This window comes from Falco rusticolus, chromosome 1 (assembly GCF_015220075.1).
Source record: "Falco rusticolus isolate bFalRus1 chromosome 1, bFalRus1.pri, whole genome shotgun sequence".
Taxonomy (NCBI): domain Eukaryota; kingdom Metazoa; phylum Chordata; class Aves; order Falconiformes; family Falconidae; genus Falco; species Falco rusticolus.
In genome coordinates, this window is record NC_051187.1 from 51151599 (window position 1) to 51167643 (window position 16045).

Here is a 16045-nt window from a genome sequence, read left to right on the forward strand (position 1 = left end):
GCCCCGGCCCGGCCCCTCAGCCGCCCCCCCCCCGGCCTCCCGAGCGCGGCCGGTACCGGGGGCCCGCCCGCGGGGCTGGTGCACGGCCGCGTCCGCCGCCGCGCTCAGCCTCTGCCCTGGTACGTCCGGCAGCGCGCGTGCGGTTTGGCTTCGTGAAAACATTGCGCGCAGCTCTGGCCCCTCGGTTACTGCCCAGTCCCTCGGCTCCGCTTCTCTTCCAGTGTTTTTTCTGAGGAACTTTTTTTTTTTCTGCCGGTTAAGACTTTAACCAACGCTTTTCCCCCTCTCAGAGTAAACTAAAAAAACCAAGACCATTTCCTTTCTCTGTGTAAGGCAGTTGTCTTCGAAAGTTTGCAGTAACCATTCTTTTTCTGTAATGTTATGCTTTCTCCTTAAAAAGGAGTCATATAATGAAGTTTAGTATTGTTCTATCCTTAAGCATGCGATTTGCATAGTAAGTAGGAGGGCAGGGTGGGCTTGGAGGGACGGATTTGAAGTGCCGTGTGTCTGGAAACACCAGACAAAAGGAACCTCTTGTTTTAGGTGAAGTTTTGATATTCCTTCTCTGTTGAAGATGTAATGTATTTTCAGTGCTGGGTAAATACATAATTGTGGTATGAAACACAGGCCCTCTTACAGTTTGATACTAAGCCAATGGTAACATTAACCTATTTTGAAGTATCAGTGCAGCAGAACTGAAGCAAAAGGGTTTGTTGATGTTAACATAAAATCGGCTTCAAAGCATGGGGAGGGGGAAGGGAGCAACTGCCCCCCACCGAGGGGATTTTCCACCAATTCCCCTTGCTTCTGCTAAAAGGCAGCTGTCAGGTTTCAGAAATGTCACCAGTGATTACAAATGTTTCAAAGGCTGTTTCTCTTCAATAAAAATTTGTCAGAAGGTGAAGGTAGCTATCGCTTTTTATAGCAATACCAACATAGCAGAATTTGGACTTCAAACACAAACTGAAGATAAACTGCAGGTGTGAGGTGGGACCAGCAAAGCCAGCACAGCGCAACTCCTACTGTGCTGGAGTACTGAACCTCTTCTTATAGAGTAGCCCAAAGTAAACGAGACAAACATCACTTGCTCCAAAGGACTACGGAGTAATCTGTTGACATCTCTCCAACAGGAACGACCGCCACATTAAATAAGAGAAAAAAACCCCAATAAATACTTTAAACAAAATACTCTTTTTATTAGAGTATTTTTGATGAAGCATACAGAACTCAAGATTGCTATTTAAAATTTTTACTGTTCAAAGTTTTTCCTTCTAGAAGGATGGTAATGCTATCTCAGTGCATATTATATGGAAGGATCATACCTCTCAAGTGTCTAGCTCATAAATCATATCAATGCTGCACATACTCAGTGTGCAAGCAAAAGAAGGGAACGCTATAATGCAATTAACATACCAAAAATGCACCACCAATACATACATGATCAGCTCCGTGGACATGTAGGCTTAGCAGCACAGGAATGAAAAATAAAACAGTTCCTGACCACAAATAAGGAGTCTGTAACAGATTCAGAAGATTTGTACAAGACCTAAGTGTTCCTCCTCTGCAAGGACTGCAAATTTAGTCACTGGTTTGGAAGATTTTCCAAAGCATCCATTGTGCTGGGGACAGGGATGCAGAAGTCTCACTGAAAAAGGTGACAAAACAGCCCTCACACACCTCTGAACGTCACCATTCCAGGCAGTCTGGTGAAACACTTACTCGTGGCTGCAAGTCCATCTGCTATGGGCAGGCTTCTGCGCTGGGGTCTTGGCACCTATTTCTTCCTCTACCAGCACTGATAAATTTGAGCTCGCATTTTATACACAGGGTGACACTAACAAAGCAGCGCATGTAGGGAGCTTCATCCCTGCTGCCTCTACCTGCTGGTACCAGTTCCTTGAGCATATTGTGTAAGTAACTACCATTACTACCAGACTTCAAATATTCAAGCTTTATTCTTTGTCTACATCTGTGCACAAATACTACAGCTAGGACCTGCAATTCCGTGCCTTTTCATACTGCTCCACTGTTAAGCAAAACCTAAGCAATCATCAGCTTTTATTTATGCAGCGTAAGTTTCCTTAACTTTTTTTTAAAGAATTGAACAAAAATTAGTTTATAAGTATGTTTGGTCAAGTTTATCACTGCATGTGTTATAACTGAACTTGGTTAACTAGCACTTCTCAACTATCTTATGATGGAATGTCTACTGGCAGATTTCTTTAAATGAAAAATCCAGACAACTGAGAGGTATGCAGAAAACTTGTCTTAAATATTTGAATATACATGTGCAATCTTACAGAACACAAGCTACAGTTACAGACATAACATTAAATCTTATTAACCAATAGTGCATAAGAACTTAAAAACAAGTCAGTGAAATCAGTTCAGCCATTGACTTCCTAAAGAAGTCATGCCTCAACTGCATTGTGTGTGGGGGAAGGAAAAAAACAGAGGGAAAAAAAAAATCATTCTTAGGCTTAATAGAGTTTTAATCTACATTTGAAAAGCTGTTTTATTACATATATATACTATGTATAAAATAAATTAAAAAGGGGAAGGAGTAAATAGCTTTGTATATGCTTCAAATTAACACAGACCAGTAGTTCCATAAATGAACATTTTACCATCTTTGTGGTAAAAAGTTGACATAAAAGTTCAAAACCATACAATACTTATAAATAGAAAGAGTTCAAAAGATTTTTTTTAAAAAATTGAATTTAAACATCATTTTCCCTTACCCTACAATACACATTTTGTATGTCAGAGCATTGATAACATTTACAGAGTATTTGAATGTCACATCCACACAAGAATCTGTTACAACGCAGGTAAAAGTACTAGTGGTGTTAAAAGTTAGGACTTCTCCCAAACAACTCTACCTGCTCCTCAGCCTTCTCCTGAAATGAAGGCTATCAACATTCATCACCCAGTTTGAGGTATGGGCAGATGAAAAATCTGCAACTGGTACTCCCTGCCCCGCCTTGCCTCTGCTAAAATAACAGCAACAATCTATTGATCTGGTAATTGACAATGGTGGTGCACAATCTCTTACCTCCATTCAGCATTGATATAACTTAATCACTATATATAAAAAAAGTTATTTTGAAACATAGTATTAATGCTTAACTTAAAAAAAACCAACAAAAAAACCCCATCCACCCCAACTTTAAATCTTCTTTGAAACCATGTTTAAATGTTCTTCCAGATTTAAAGCTTCACATAAACACCAGACAGAAGGATGACAATTTTAAACCAAGAGAGCACCTAAAAACATACCATAGGCAAAAATGAAATCAATCATCTCTCCACTTCATAAAAACGTAGAAACCCTGTCAGCAACAGTAGTACACTCAGAACAAACAAGGTGAAAAGGAGCATCTAGAATACTCAAGAGGCTTGCTACGCTACTTCTCTTTATTGCCCATTCTCTCATTTGTATGGATGGCCACTGCATGACAAGATGCCTGTGATAGTTCTCTTATCTTCCTTTCACCACTGCTGCCAGCTGAAGTCGTCATTGCTGCCAAAGACCAAGAAAAATCCTAGGATCGTGGCAAAGATGACTGTATTCCCCGTAAGAACAAGTGCACACGCGCCCCAGTAAATCTGTGAACAAGGGGACTTCAGTTAGACACTTTTTGAAATTAATACTGATAAGACAAAAGGTAACATCTTAACATCAACTTCTATGGGCCATGATGCAAGAAGGTGGCATCTCATTATTTGTGGTTATGCCAAGAAGGCTGGGTTTACCCTAAATGAGTCAACCAATTCACATATATATATATATATATATAAAAACACACACACTTAGCCAAGCAGCACTGCAAGTTTCTTCTAGCCGCATTCAAAGCACCTGCTCTAGCAGGCACAGCTGTTTTGCTGTAGCATCCAAAAATAGTAAAGTAAGGCTAGGCAACAGCATCACACACATCTGCAGCCCAACTATACTTGCTAACCATGCTACAAGACTCTTTTAAACAGATAGTTAAGGATGCAGGTCTTCCACATGCCATCAGGTATCCCAGTAGCAAAATAGGAGGTGAATGTTTTCCAAGGAGAGTAAGTGGATTACTCAAAGGGTGTGAGGCATTCAAACCACTCATCTGAGGTGTTCTTGCCTAAAGAGATTTTATGAACATGCACTCCATGTTTTTTTACTTAGTAATGCTCCCTGAAATTCACACAAATAAGGTCATCTTTTAAATTATTTTAACGAAAAGTCGTATACTGGGGAAGATATAACAACAACTCAGAAATTTAAAAAATAACACCAATATCATTTACAGGGAGTGCAAAAAGTGCATTTTCTATTTGGTTACTTGCCTGTTAAGTTTTCACACTATTTTCTACCTTGTTTTCCCTGCATTGCATATAGGCTGTTAGATTCATTCCATGACCACATGAAGCAACTAGCCATCATGACATTCTGCCATGCTTCCATTTCTGGTTATCAGTTTTTCTTGCCAAATGAATTCTTATTCCACTGCAAGCATCTTAAGTACTTAAATATTTATAAGAGTTGCTTAGTGCACGAGAGCTTTATTTTCAGTAAAAAAAAACCCAAAACATAAAGAACAAGGTTTTCTAGGGGGGGAAAAAAATCATAGATTGAAATATTACTAACCAGTTCTGCTCTCGCAAACACTATCGGTAGCCCAAATGCTGAGACAACAATGCCTGTTGTAAGAAATATTGCTAGCTCCTTGCAGGCATTACTTGTAGCATCTGTGTCATCTACTAATCTTCTTGCTATGCAGTACGGGATAGGAGAAAGGATGTAAAAAAACAATACAAACAGTGGCCAGTACTGGCTGAAAAAGAAAGAAGAAAAGTTAAAGTTAACTCTATTACTTCCTGTTCTTCCTAAAATCAATACAAGGCATTTTCCCCACTGAGCATCCACATTTGGGAAAGACAGACAACATGCCCAGAGAAAGCAAATCCTTCACTTTGGAACAAGCTGACATTAATCCAATAGACCACATTTGTGAGCGGCTTCAGCTGACCTCAATGGCAGCAACAAAGCACTCACTAATAGGATATTCATAAAGCACGATGTCACTCTGCAAGCCTAAACCTAACGCCATCTCACAAGATGAGGTTAACTCTTCAGTTTAGTGTGTTAGCTTTACATCAGAATTGCAGAGATACCTTTGTAGAGCCCTCACATCATTTTGCCCATAAGATTTCAGTGCACATTCATGGAAGAGTATTATTCTTAGCCAATACTCAGCCACCATGGGGCACGGAGACTTTTTTTATTTTTAAATCTGAACATAACCAACAAAAACATACAGAAATTACACCATCATATTTAGCAACATTTTCTTTTATTGCTTGCAGTTGCACATTGTTTCAGTAAAACCTCACTGCACTGTTCGAGGGGTGACTGCACAGCAATCTTCCTAAGGGTTTGTGTCACCAGCCCTGGTTTTATAACAAAAGAAAGCTGGCATAAGAAAACTAGTCGTATATGTAGAGATCTGCAATTCACAACCACTAACAGAACTATCAACAGGATTTTTGATTCTTATTTAACAGTAAATAAGTCAATTTAAAAGATTTTCTGTAAAGTCAGCATTCACTTGCAAAGGCCTAACCTTCTGAACATTTGGTCTACTACTTCATAACTCCTGAAAACTAAGAAATGGGAATCAGTAGCCCAAAAGTACAGGTAGCAGCTGCCATTATGCCCAGGTGCTACGTTACTGAGTGTGCACAGCCAGGGTTCCACCTGATAGGCACTGACAGCCCAGCTACTGCAGGGTACCCAGAGAAAATGCAAATGCTTCCCTGATAATAAATACATACTTGCTACCTACTTCAGGAGGTGCTGTCTGCTTATCAGCCAAGAGGGACAACACTGGAGAAGTGTCAGAGGACAGTGCATCTTTAACAGTTTGCAGGTGGTAATTTAACTTTCATTGACTTCGCTTTGATGTTCATGGATGAACACATGGCTGGTCTTTTTTTTTTTTCCTGTCTCAATCTTTTGGAAGGAAAAAAAAAAAAAAAGAACCCCCCAAACCCCACCTACACACAGAGGGCTCACCAGTCTACAGTTCTGAAAGGCAAACCATTCTGGAGTTACAGACATGCAAAAAGAAATGAAGAATAGGAAGAGAGTGCACGTTACTTGTATTGCGGAAGGGCACATCCAAGCATCAAGAACATTAGTCCGACTGCTCCCCCAAAGGACAGGCTAATCAAGGCTACAACGAGAACACAAATCGACAGCAGGTCAGGGCTCCAGCGCACCGCGCAAAGCAGCGGCCGCGACCTCCGAACGAGCGCCACCGAGAGCCCGGCGTGCCGCTATCCCCCGCCGAGCCAGAGCCCCCACCGCCCCCCGGACGCCCGGCCCCTCCCGCCAGGCGGAGGGGGCTCAGCGCGGCCCCGGGCGCCCGGCGGAGCGGAGCTGACCGGCTCCCGCGGCGGCTGCCGGCCCCTCCCGCCCCAGGAGGGCCTCACGGCTCCATCTCCTCACGGCCCGCACGGCCTCCCGCGGGGGCGCGGACCCGCCGGCGGAGGCCCAGGGCCGCCCCCGCCCGCCCCGCCCGGCCTCAGTAGGTTCCCGGGGCGCTCGGCGGCCCACCAGGGGAGGGGAGGGGGCCCTCGCCGTTGACCAGGGCAACCGCTCCGCCGCCGCGTACCTTTGATGCCGGCCATGGCGCCGCCCGTCCCGCGAGCCGCACAGGCGGAGGGGCGCGCGCCGGGAAGCGGAACTGGCGCGGCCGGGAGCCGCTTCCGGGAAGGGAGTGCGCAGGCGCTGAGCGCGCCCCGCCCGCCGACGAGCCCGCTCCGGCCACGTGACCCACCCCACCAAGCCCGCTGCCGCGCCGTCACCCAAAGGAAAAGTCCCCTCCCTTCGCCGCGCACCGCTCCCTCGCCCCTATTGGCCCTGGGGGCTACCGGGGCGGGGCTTCGGGGCGGGGCCGCAGTGCGCGTGCTCCCTGTCAGGCCCCGCCTTTTCCGCTAGGCTTATCCAATGAGAGGTGCCTCCCCCGGAGAAGGGGGTTGACTCACCTCTGGGCTGTCAGGGGCGCTGTCATGGTGGCCGTCGGGCGGGCCGGGGTCTCCCCCGGGCTCCTGCTCCTCCTGTGTGCTGCCGCCGGCCCCGCGCGGTGCTGGGACCAGCCGGGTGAGATGTGTGGGGCTGAGCATGTCTCTGCGAGCCCCGCTGCTGTCCCTTCCATGGCGGCAGGGCGGGGGCTTCTGCTCACGGCCTAGCGCTGTGCAGCGCCGCTGGGGTGGCGACGGCGGCCTGGGGCGGGGGCGTAGCGGGGCCCGGGCAGGAGGGCTTTTTGGCTTGAGCTCCCTTTAAATCGGCCTGTGCCGCAGCAGTTGCCCCGCCGCGCGGTCCCCGGCAGCTGCGCGCTCAGGGGGGTGGCCCAGCGCCCCCACCGAGGGCAGCGGGGAGCCGCCGCCTTCCCCTCGGCGCGGCGGGCGCTTGCTGGAGCTTCGCTTCACGGCTTTGTGCCGTCAGCCCCTTCCCGAGGGGAGGCCCCGGTGGCTGCGGTGACCTTTGTGCTGCCTATTGCAGGGAGGGTGCTGCTGCGGGAGGTGCGGGCGCTCACCCTGCGCCGAGGCCAGCACACCGCGTCCCGGCGGACACCTGCCGTCCCGCAGCTGCAGTGCACGGGAGGCACGGCTGGATGTTCCCGTACCCCTGAGGTTGTCCAGTGTTACAACAAAGGTTGGGATGGCTATGATGTGCAGGTAACTGTTTAAAACTTGGTAAATGTTTAATGGCATCCTATTCCCCCAGATTTGGTAACTTTTGAAGGAGGGTATAGTCGTGGGCTAGCGTACCCGTTCAGTTTGCTTTTTGTTAGAGGACCTTTGACAACTAAAACAACCTAAATACTTCTTGGGTTTGGATTTTCCAGAACTGCTGCGGGTATATCCCTGAAGGCCCTAATGTAAAAACACGGCATAGCAAACCTTCGCTGGCTTTAATTAAAATGTTCCTCAAGTTTATAAAACCAAAGTTTTGTGAACCCCAAAGGGTGCTCTTGCTACTGCTGCATGATTTCCATTTTTTTGTGAACCTCAAAGGGTGCTCTTGCTTTGATATTGCTGCATGGGTTTCCAATTTTTATTAGAGTTGGAAACGCAATAAATATTTGCATCTCTTCAGCCCTACCTTTTAAAAACTAAATTTCGGACATAATTACTTCCTCTTGCATGTTAGTGCGTCAGTACTAGTCAGTAAATAATTATGTATTTCTGTTTTGATAGCTATTACGTACATTTATGCCAATAGATTAACCAGGAATCGAGCATAAAGATAATTGTTAAAACTGATACAATATTGTAAAATTACAGTCAATTTTGAATTGGCAGTTGGTACTGCTGTCCTGGACTATTAATGCAGAAACTACTTCCACCCACCCCCATTACGTGTCACTTGCAGTTAGAGGCGATACCTAAGTTCTGTTACTTCAAGGAAATGTGGGACTGAGGAATCCTCATATATTGAACTGTCAAATCGCATTCTGATTGTGAAGTGTTGCATATGAGTGACGAATGATGTCTGTCCCAATTTTTCATGATTTCTGTGTGGATGCAAATGGAATCAGGTGCAGTGAATTTCAGGCTTCCATATTACGTTTTTGTAGATGCCGTCCAGTTTATGTGGGACAGGCATTTATTAAGTAACTGTCGCACAGGGTACAGAGGTTTGGGTTTTTTTAAAGTGTTCCTATACCAAAGAAGGGATACTTGAAAAACTTGTTCTGTGAAGAAAAACAAAATCTTCCAGAGTTGTAACTGTTCTGTGTTCTGAAAGATCGGATTTTTTTTTAACTTTAGGATTTGAAAAAACATTCTTATTTAACGTCAGTTTGCTAGTCCTTTTCAAAATAAGAGTGCTCAAAAATTTCTTACCCTGTGGCCTTTTACATAATTTGTTAGTAATTATAGCCTTATTTCAGAGCATATTTGGAGAATAAAACAGGTATTTTCATCTCTGGAGCAGGTTTTACTTTGTATTGTGTTTATCTTTTCAGTGGGAGTGCAAAGCAGACTTGGAAAATACCGACCGTTTCGGACAAATGGAAGTGAGCTGTGAAGGTTACGATTATCCAGATGATCCTTACATCTTAAGAGGCTCCTGTAGTTTGCTGTTCAGGCTAGAGCTGACTGAGGAAGGTGAAAGGAAAGTGAAGAACTCTGGAAGCTTTGGCTCTAGCTATTATCAGTCAAGAAAAGAATCTTCCGATTCTGGTGCTGGAGCGATCGTTATAATTGTTCTTCTGGTTCTTGCTTTTGGAGTGTACAAGCTCTTCCTTGGTAACCAGCAGCCTCAAACCCAGAGTTTGGGGGGCAGTGATGGATTCACTAGGCCTTCCTGGCAGAGTCAGCAAACACCTCCTCCTCCTGGTTTTAAGTCCACCTTCACAGGTAGGGTTCTCAGCCATTTAGAATACTCAAAAGAGCAAGCAGTGTTGTACTGTTTTATGTGCAGTAACTGCGGGTGGGATAGACTTAGAACCAATGCATTGGCAGTTGACTCTGCTGCACTGGCTGCAGCGTTGCATTCTGTTGTTCTTTGTTCAAAAGTGAAAATAAGAACTTGGTTTCCCATAGGCTTTCAGGGCAGGCTATGCAACAAGCTGCCCTTTGAGCCTTTGGAAATGCTCAGCAAGTGTTCTTTTCAAATGCTGTGAAACAGGAGGGTAGTGGGAGGGAAGAGTAATTTTCGTAAGTGATCTGGAAGAGAGAATAGTCTTGCCCAGGCAGAAACAAACGGGTGCCAAAGAAGCACTTTAAAACTTTGCAGAAGGATCTTTAAGCCATTGGGCTGCTGACTCCTGATTTCATTCACAGAGCAGCTGATGCAGTTGAGTGCCATGTAGCAGTCCTCCGTTTTAATAGGTGCTTCAGTGTAGTCCCAGTGGCTGGAAGATTTGGTTCCCAGAGCAAATAACAGTGTCTGTGAACTATCATTAGAGGTGCAGCACCTCAGCCTCATGTGATGCCTTTCATCTGAAGTTGGAAATTGTATAAGCAGTGACCGAGCTACTGCTAGGAAAAGACGCATTTTATCTTTTCCCAGAAAACTGATGACTTTTGTCACTTGAAAGTGGTCAGCCTTAGGTGGTCATGGTGTCTAAGGGAAATAAATGTTATCCATCGCGTGTCTGACCGACTCATTTAACCCTGCAAACATGAGATGCTCACAGCACTGGAATGCAAATTACATTCTGACAAGTCGCATAATCTCAATCTTTTCCTTTTTGGTTTTTGTTTGTTTGTTTGTTTGTTTGTTTTTGTGGGTTTTTTCATGAGAGAAAGGGGTCTATCAAGTCAAAAAATAGAACAGATAAGGCTTAGTCAAAAGCTTGTATTTTAGTGATGCTTGTTAATGCTTTCTTCCAGGTTTCCTCGAGCCACTTGGCCAACAGAGGGTGCCAGTATAACTCTTTTGGATACCCTTATGCAGGGCATGTGCCCCAGAAACTTTCAGATGTACCTGCAGCAGAAAATTAAAGGGATTCTGCTTCTGTGTTACTAGTGGCTTTGCAAATCGGTTTCGATGTAGTTCTTTCAGACTTCAGACAGTCTGCCTATCCTGCATGTGCATCTGTGACTTTGTGTGGGCATGCCACTTGCCACTGGCATTACTGAAACAGTTACTAAGAACCATGGTTATAAGAGAGGTCTTTGTCATACTGGGAGCAAGCAAAACGAATGAAGAGTTACTTTCTCTTTTTCCATCCTGTTCGTTGTCAGTTAACTGCATCACTGCATTTGTCATTGCAAGAGTCTGAAATCTAGCGAGGGTAGGGCCTTGAAAATAAGTTTTCGTGGTAATTACTGAAAATACTTTGCACTTACATGGCTCCCAATGTGCATGTTAAGGCTTAAGTTATGACATTTTTAATAATTAATGTCAATGATTTTTCCTTAGATTTCAAAGTAAGGAGGAAAACTCCTTGAATGTGGGGCCAGCTTAAAAATATGAAGTGTTATGCTACTTCATGCATTTAGTGTCTGCCTTACATTTAAGCAGATCTCTGAATGTGTACATCTTTGTGTTCGGGAATGTATTTTTAGTCTTTGAAAATCTGCACAGTAATGGAAAGCAATGTTGTTGACTTATTGCTGTTAATATTTTATTTGCTTCATTTTAAAATCCCCTTAACGTGCAGAATGTGTCCTGTGAAACTTGTTTAGCTAGCCTATCTTAATTAAATTCTACTTTTTCTCTGTTAGTGGTTTGACATGTTCCTTAATGTTTACTCTAGATATTTCAGTAAAAAATGACTCAGTTTTCTGAGTCAACATTCAGCCATGGTGCTTTTGAACAAACGAGTTGGTTCATCTCCCTGATTAACATTGTTTTTATAGTAAATTAAGTACTTTTTTGTTGTTGTTGTTGTTGGTAGTGTTCCAGATCAGCATAGTTTAATGGTTATTGACCCAATAAGCATTCATTTTTCCCCCAATGCATTCAAAATGAAATTCAACATCAAATCGAATGTAGATGTAAACTGATTGTTTAAACGGGGGGTGGGGGTGTCTCTTCCGTAATTATAAACAATCCATACCAGTTTGGTGACAAACTAAGTCCTGTAGAACTTTTACATAGTAAATCTTGCCCGCTTGTGTAGGTGGGCATATTTCAGAGAGGCCCTGATGTTATTTTCAGTCCTTGCCTTTTACACTTCCTTACGTGTTAAATCTGTGGTTGAAGCTTATTCTTGCACCCATGTTTTTCTCTAGACCAGCAAATGATTCTACTTCGGTTTTGCATTTTCTCTTTTTTTTTTTTTTAAATGGAAGGCATTTTGTTCTGAGTCAGAACCTCATGTTATGCAGGTCACAGGTAAAAAAATGTGTCTCTCCTCCCCCCCACAACCCACTTGATACGCTTGCAGTTTCAGCAAGGTATTTGTCAAGCTTGGTGACTCACGCATAATAAAAACTTTGCAATGTGATTGCAGTTAGCATATCTTTTGATAACAGATACCAGACTAGGATTACCAGAAATGAAACAATACGAAGTAGTTTAGCCTTTAGGCTGAGCCACTGTTACTCAAAATGTGCAGCTGTTCTGAGTGAGATTAGAAGCTCTGTGTTTTAGTGGTTATTTCACTGTTTGGTTTTATGTATTTGATTTCTGTTCCTGTGTCTGCTTCTGGCTTGCTATGTGACCTTGAGCAGATTATTCTTTCTCCATTTCCTTTTCTATTTTTAATCTAATTTGTCTGTTTGTAAATCTGCAGGCAGGAATTCTTTGCCATGTTTTGCAAACATCAGGGCTGTGAGATTGAACGGAAGCTAATTTTAATGTAAAACTCTTTACATTTGTGTTCATTTATGTTTTTTCCTGCTTTCTGAACTGTGAGGCCTTTCAAGTTAAACTTGATCAAGGATCTACTGAAATCAGGTGGAGTTTATTGTTTAATTTTCCATTATCTTTAACAGGGGAGAGTCTTGTTGCAAGAGCTAGCCTGAGGATTAGGTGGCACTAACAGATGTTTCCCATTTTTGTTTTGTTTAAGAAGACAACAGCTTTGGGACTCATTCATCTCCTGGAACCGATTCAGGACCAGGATTTTGGACTGGGTTAGGAGCGGGAGGCTTGCTAGGCTACTTGGCTGGCAGTCACAGGTAAAATATGCATGCTCTCAGACTCCAAGTGTTTAAGCTTTCAGGGGGTATGTCATATATACTCTGTTTACATTGTTTCTAAGCTTTCAGGCCTGTATTGTTCAAGCTGTAAAATCCTACCTCTAGAACAATAGAGGAGCAGTCTATAGCTCCACCAGCAGAGCCATTTTAAACATGTTTCTGGGGAACTAAAATTGGGAGGACGGAGGTTCTTTATTCTGCTTTAGCTAGCTGATTACTCTGACTGGGCATGGCTTGCAAATTTAAGATGATTTTACATTTAAATGTTCCATCTGCAGACTTCACAGATGATAATAAGCATAAAACTGTCTGCAGATAGGTCTCCTGTATCAGTGTTATCTCTCCTAAAGTCAGTCTGGATGGCAGCTGCTCTTCTGTGATACCTGGTGTGGTCAGATTAAACTGCCTTTAATCTAATCTCCTGAAGGCCCATGTGTTTAAAATACAGGAGGTGTGGTCTTCCAAAGGACTTGCAGGTCATACATAAGTTGCATTTTTGGAAAAACGTAACAGAAACAGCATTCAAAAGCATTTTCAGTGCTGGAGTAAACATCTGTTCATCATATTTGCTAAACACTTTTAAAATGCGTTAGGTTTAGATAAACAGTTTAAAGGGAGCAATTGCTGCCATTTCAGCCTTCGCTAAAGAAAATACATGGCTCCTGCAGGGAATCTTTAGAGCCCAGGCAGTTTCCTTTAGTGATCAAATAACTGCATGTGTATCAAGTCTAATCCTGGAGGAATTCAGTAATGTAAGAGATTAAATATAATAACAGAAGTTATTATACATAAGGGGTTTTTATATTGAAAGTTTGGGAGTAAGATCATGTAGACAGGAGTGTGTTAAATCATCTTCCTCCATTGTAAAGTGCGGGGTTTTGGTAATGACAGAAGCCTTATCAGGGTTGCCTGTTGAGGAAGTGAAAACTTGGAAGATAAGATAATTTAGACCTAAAGTGTCTAATGTGCAGTCTTGATCTCAGAGTCAAGTAAAATGAAACTGGGACCGTGATGCTATCAACAGTGGAAATTAACTACAAAATTACTTTGGATAGAGCTTTAGATGTCATATCTTGGATTCAATTACCTTTAAGGTCTTTTCCAACCAAAAGGATATTATGATCTTGTTTTATTACATTAATCCCACTGCAAATTCTTAAAAGGTATAATGTGTTCAAGGTTTTATTGACTATTTCTTAAGTCTCAAAACCATGACCCTTGTGTTTAAGCATTATATTTATGTGTTATCTACATGCAGGTTGGTTCCTTGATTTATACACACACCCCATTTCAGTAGCCACCTCTTATGGTACAAGATTAGAGGCCTAACTGAATATGCAAGTCCAAGTGCATGAACAAGCTTCCTAACTTGGGCATCTCTTCCTTTAAAACAGTCTTTGGCCCACTATTTTTTTTTTTTTAATTTTTAGTTGTTTGAAATGATGTGCCTGAAAATGCTGGTGTCAGAAAGTGTGAGAGAGTTCTTCATAAATTTAAACAGCAGGAAATTCCATATCTATAGAAGCAAGTAATGTAGATCAGCGAGTCAAACACTGATATATAACCCTAGATATCCTTGCTCTCAACATGTTAATTACATTAAATAAGGAGGTTTCCAGCTTTGAAACAACTGTCTGCTTACAGTTTTCCCTCAGAGATGCAGTCCACTTGTTTGGAATGGTAACTTCTTAATTTTTCATAAGGTCACTACCAAAGTCTTCCTTCTACTCTGTCTCTCACCAGAGCACAGCCACGTTCCCCATACTGCAGTATGTGGACAGATCCCGCAGCAGCACCTCCAATGAATGGGCAGTCAAGCAATTCCACACAAAGCAGCAGTTCGGGAACAAGAACCGCTTCTGGTAAGGCGAAATACCTTTTAATCTCCTGAAGCTTGAGAGGCTTTGATCTATCAAAATTAAACCTCAGATGTTAGCTGAGGTTTAGCAAACATTCTTTGTTTTATTTTACCAATTGGTATAGGTGGGCATGTAACAATGTCCCTTATTTCCATTTCCTGTGGAAGTAGGGCAGCACTGTGGGATGTGAAGCTCCCCAGGCCTACAGTGAGCATGGTACCACTGTTACTGGGTTTGTCTTCATCTGTAAGGTGCATTAGTTTAAAGCTTTCCCCTTTGGTGTGCACTATACATGCCCTTCTCTAGAAAACATCAAAAAAACTGATTTTTTTGTAGAAAGCAGGTTGTCTAATCTGCAAGAACAGAGTATTTCAGGCCAGTCAGCCCACAGTTGTTTGCTGTTCTACTTTATGTAAATATGTTTAATTCATCTTGCTTGCCTCCTTTAGCCTTTTTAGAACTAGAGAGCTCAGTGGAAAGATTATGGTGGAGCTGACAGTGTTTTTGGTTTTTTTCTTTGCAGGCTTTGGGGGCACAAAACGAAGATGAAATTCTTGATGTTACAGGATCTGAGTGATTGAACTAACTCTTCCTGTGTACTAGTACTTTTTTTTATTAGTAGTAGGCTTCAGAATGGATATGAGGTATGAAGGACTAGGCAAAGGATTCCTCTCTTTCCCTGTGGAAACGTGGACCTTCACTCTTGTTTAGAGTATCGCAGGTGCTGGAACATCCACTGTTTCAAACCAGCAGCTTCTCATAAGACACAAAATAAACTCATCCAGGTTAAGAATGATGTTACAGTGCCTATATATCTGTCTATGCTTGAGGAATTACGGCAATGATAGCCTTACCAGATTTTCAAAGCAAGTGGCTTACTTGTGTTTGGGGCTTAACTTTGTTGAATTTGGAATTTCTCAGTGTTCTTCTTTTTCTTGGTGGTCCAGCATCTGAAAGGCCTAGTGTGTAATCCACCTGATACCTAAGGGGTGCTGGTTTTTTGAAGCTACTTCTGTTTGTCTTCATAAAATTCATGTGAACGTTACTGTAAGTGCAGTCAGCTACGAAGATGAGCATTGGCATTTTTCATTAGTGGAAAAAAGCAAAACTATAGATATACAGAGACTAACATTAACATAATGCTTGTATCTGTGCTATATGACAGATATAAAATTGGAGCCAAAATTTGCAGATTTGAGGACACTCCCATGTTTTAGGGTTTATTCAAGTGGCTGTGCAAACCTGGGGAATTCTGTGTATAAATTGGAGGGGGGGGGACCCTGAAATGAGTTGAGATGGTCCTTGTCTGATTTGGACAATTTTTCTGGAAGGTGGGTCACTTAAATTCAGGTGGCTACAGACGCTTTGCCCATATTGAGGCTCTGGACTTTCATTTTTACAGTGGCTGTCAGCAGTGCTGTGACAACTTACGTGAACAATCTGTCCTGCTAAATGATCTGTCCAGGACACAGTAATCCAAAGATGCTCCTTGCTAAAGGGAAGGGAGCAGTCTTAATCCAAAGCTGATAGTATCTCTA

The 16045-nt window shown here is 42.9% G+C and overlaps 2 protein-coding genes and 1 long non-coding RNA gene across 4 annotated transcripts; 2 read left to right on the forward strand and 1 right to left on the reverse strand.

The window, feature by feature from the left end:
• Positions 1–23: 23 nt before the first annotated feature.
• LOC119144143 lies at positions 24–2451 on the forward strand. The gene is made up of 2 exons (XR_005102970.1): positions 24–119; positions 926–2451. It is a non-coding gene; the product is annotated as an uncharacterized LOC119144143 (long non-coding RNA).
• Positions 2252–6786, reverse strand: LEPROTL1 (leptin receptor overlapping transcript like 1). Its single transcript, XM_037379075.1, has 4 exons — positions 6660–6786; positions 6143–6218; positions 4631–4817; positions 2252–3609 (listed from the first exon to the last, which is right to left on the reverse strand). The coding sequence occupies exons 1-4, from the start codon at positions 6673–6675 to the stop codon at positions 3493–3495; spliced, it is 396 nt and encodes a 131-aa protein (XP_037234972.1). The 5' UTR covers positions 6676–6786; the 3' UTR covers positions 2252–3492.
• A 209-nt stretch (positions 6787–6995) lies between these two features.
• Positions 6996–15304, forward strand: SARAF (store-operated calcium entry associated regulatory factor). 2 transcript variants are annotated; one of them, XM_037379054.1, is made up of 6 exons: positions 6996–7147; positions 7550–7725; positions 9018–9411; positions 12519–12627; positions 14392–14510; positions 15031–15304. In XM_037379054.1, exons 1-6 carry the CDS (start codon positions 7057–7059, stop codon positions 15054–15056), a joined length of 915 nt encoding a protein of 304 aa, XP_037234951.1. In that variant the 5' UTR covers positions 6996–7056; the 3' UTR covers positions 15057–15304. The 2 variants fall into 2 exon arrangements, with proteins under 2 accessions (XP_037234951.1, XP_037234959.1); XM_037379062.1 differs by having other exon boundaries at positions 12522–12627.
• The last annotated feature ends 741 nt before the right edge of the window (positions 15305–16045 follow it).

Coding starts and splice junctions, on each gene's coding strand:
- LEPROTL1 (XM_037379075.1), bottom strand. Junction 4,818..6,142: donor TGTGCCCTTCCGCAATACAA/GTAACGTGCACT, acceptor TTTCTTTTTCAG/CCAGTACTGGCCACTGTTTG. Junction 3,610..4,630: donor TGTTTGCGAGAGCAGAACTG/GTTAGTAATATT, acceptor CCTTGTTCACAG/ATTTACTGGGGCGCGTGTGC.
- SARAF (XM_037379054.1), top strand. CDS start 7,057: ATGGTGGCCGTCGGGCGGGCCGGGGTCTCCCCCGGGCTCCTGCTCCTC. Junction 12,628..14,391: donor TACTTGGCTGGCAGTCACAG/GTAAAATATGCA, acceptor GTCTCTCACCAG/AGCACAGCCACGTTCCCCAT. Junction 14,511..15,030: donor GGGAACAAGAACCGCTTCTG/GTAAGGCGAAAT, acceptor TTTTCTTTGCAG/GCTTTGGGGGCACAAAACGA.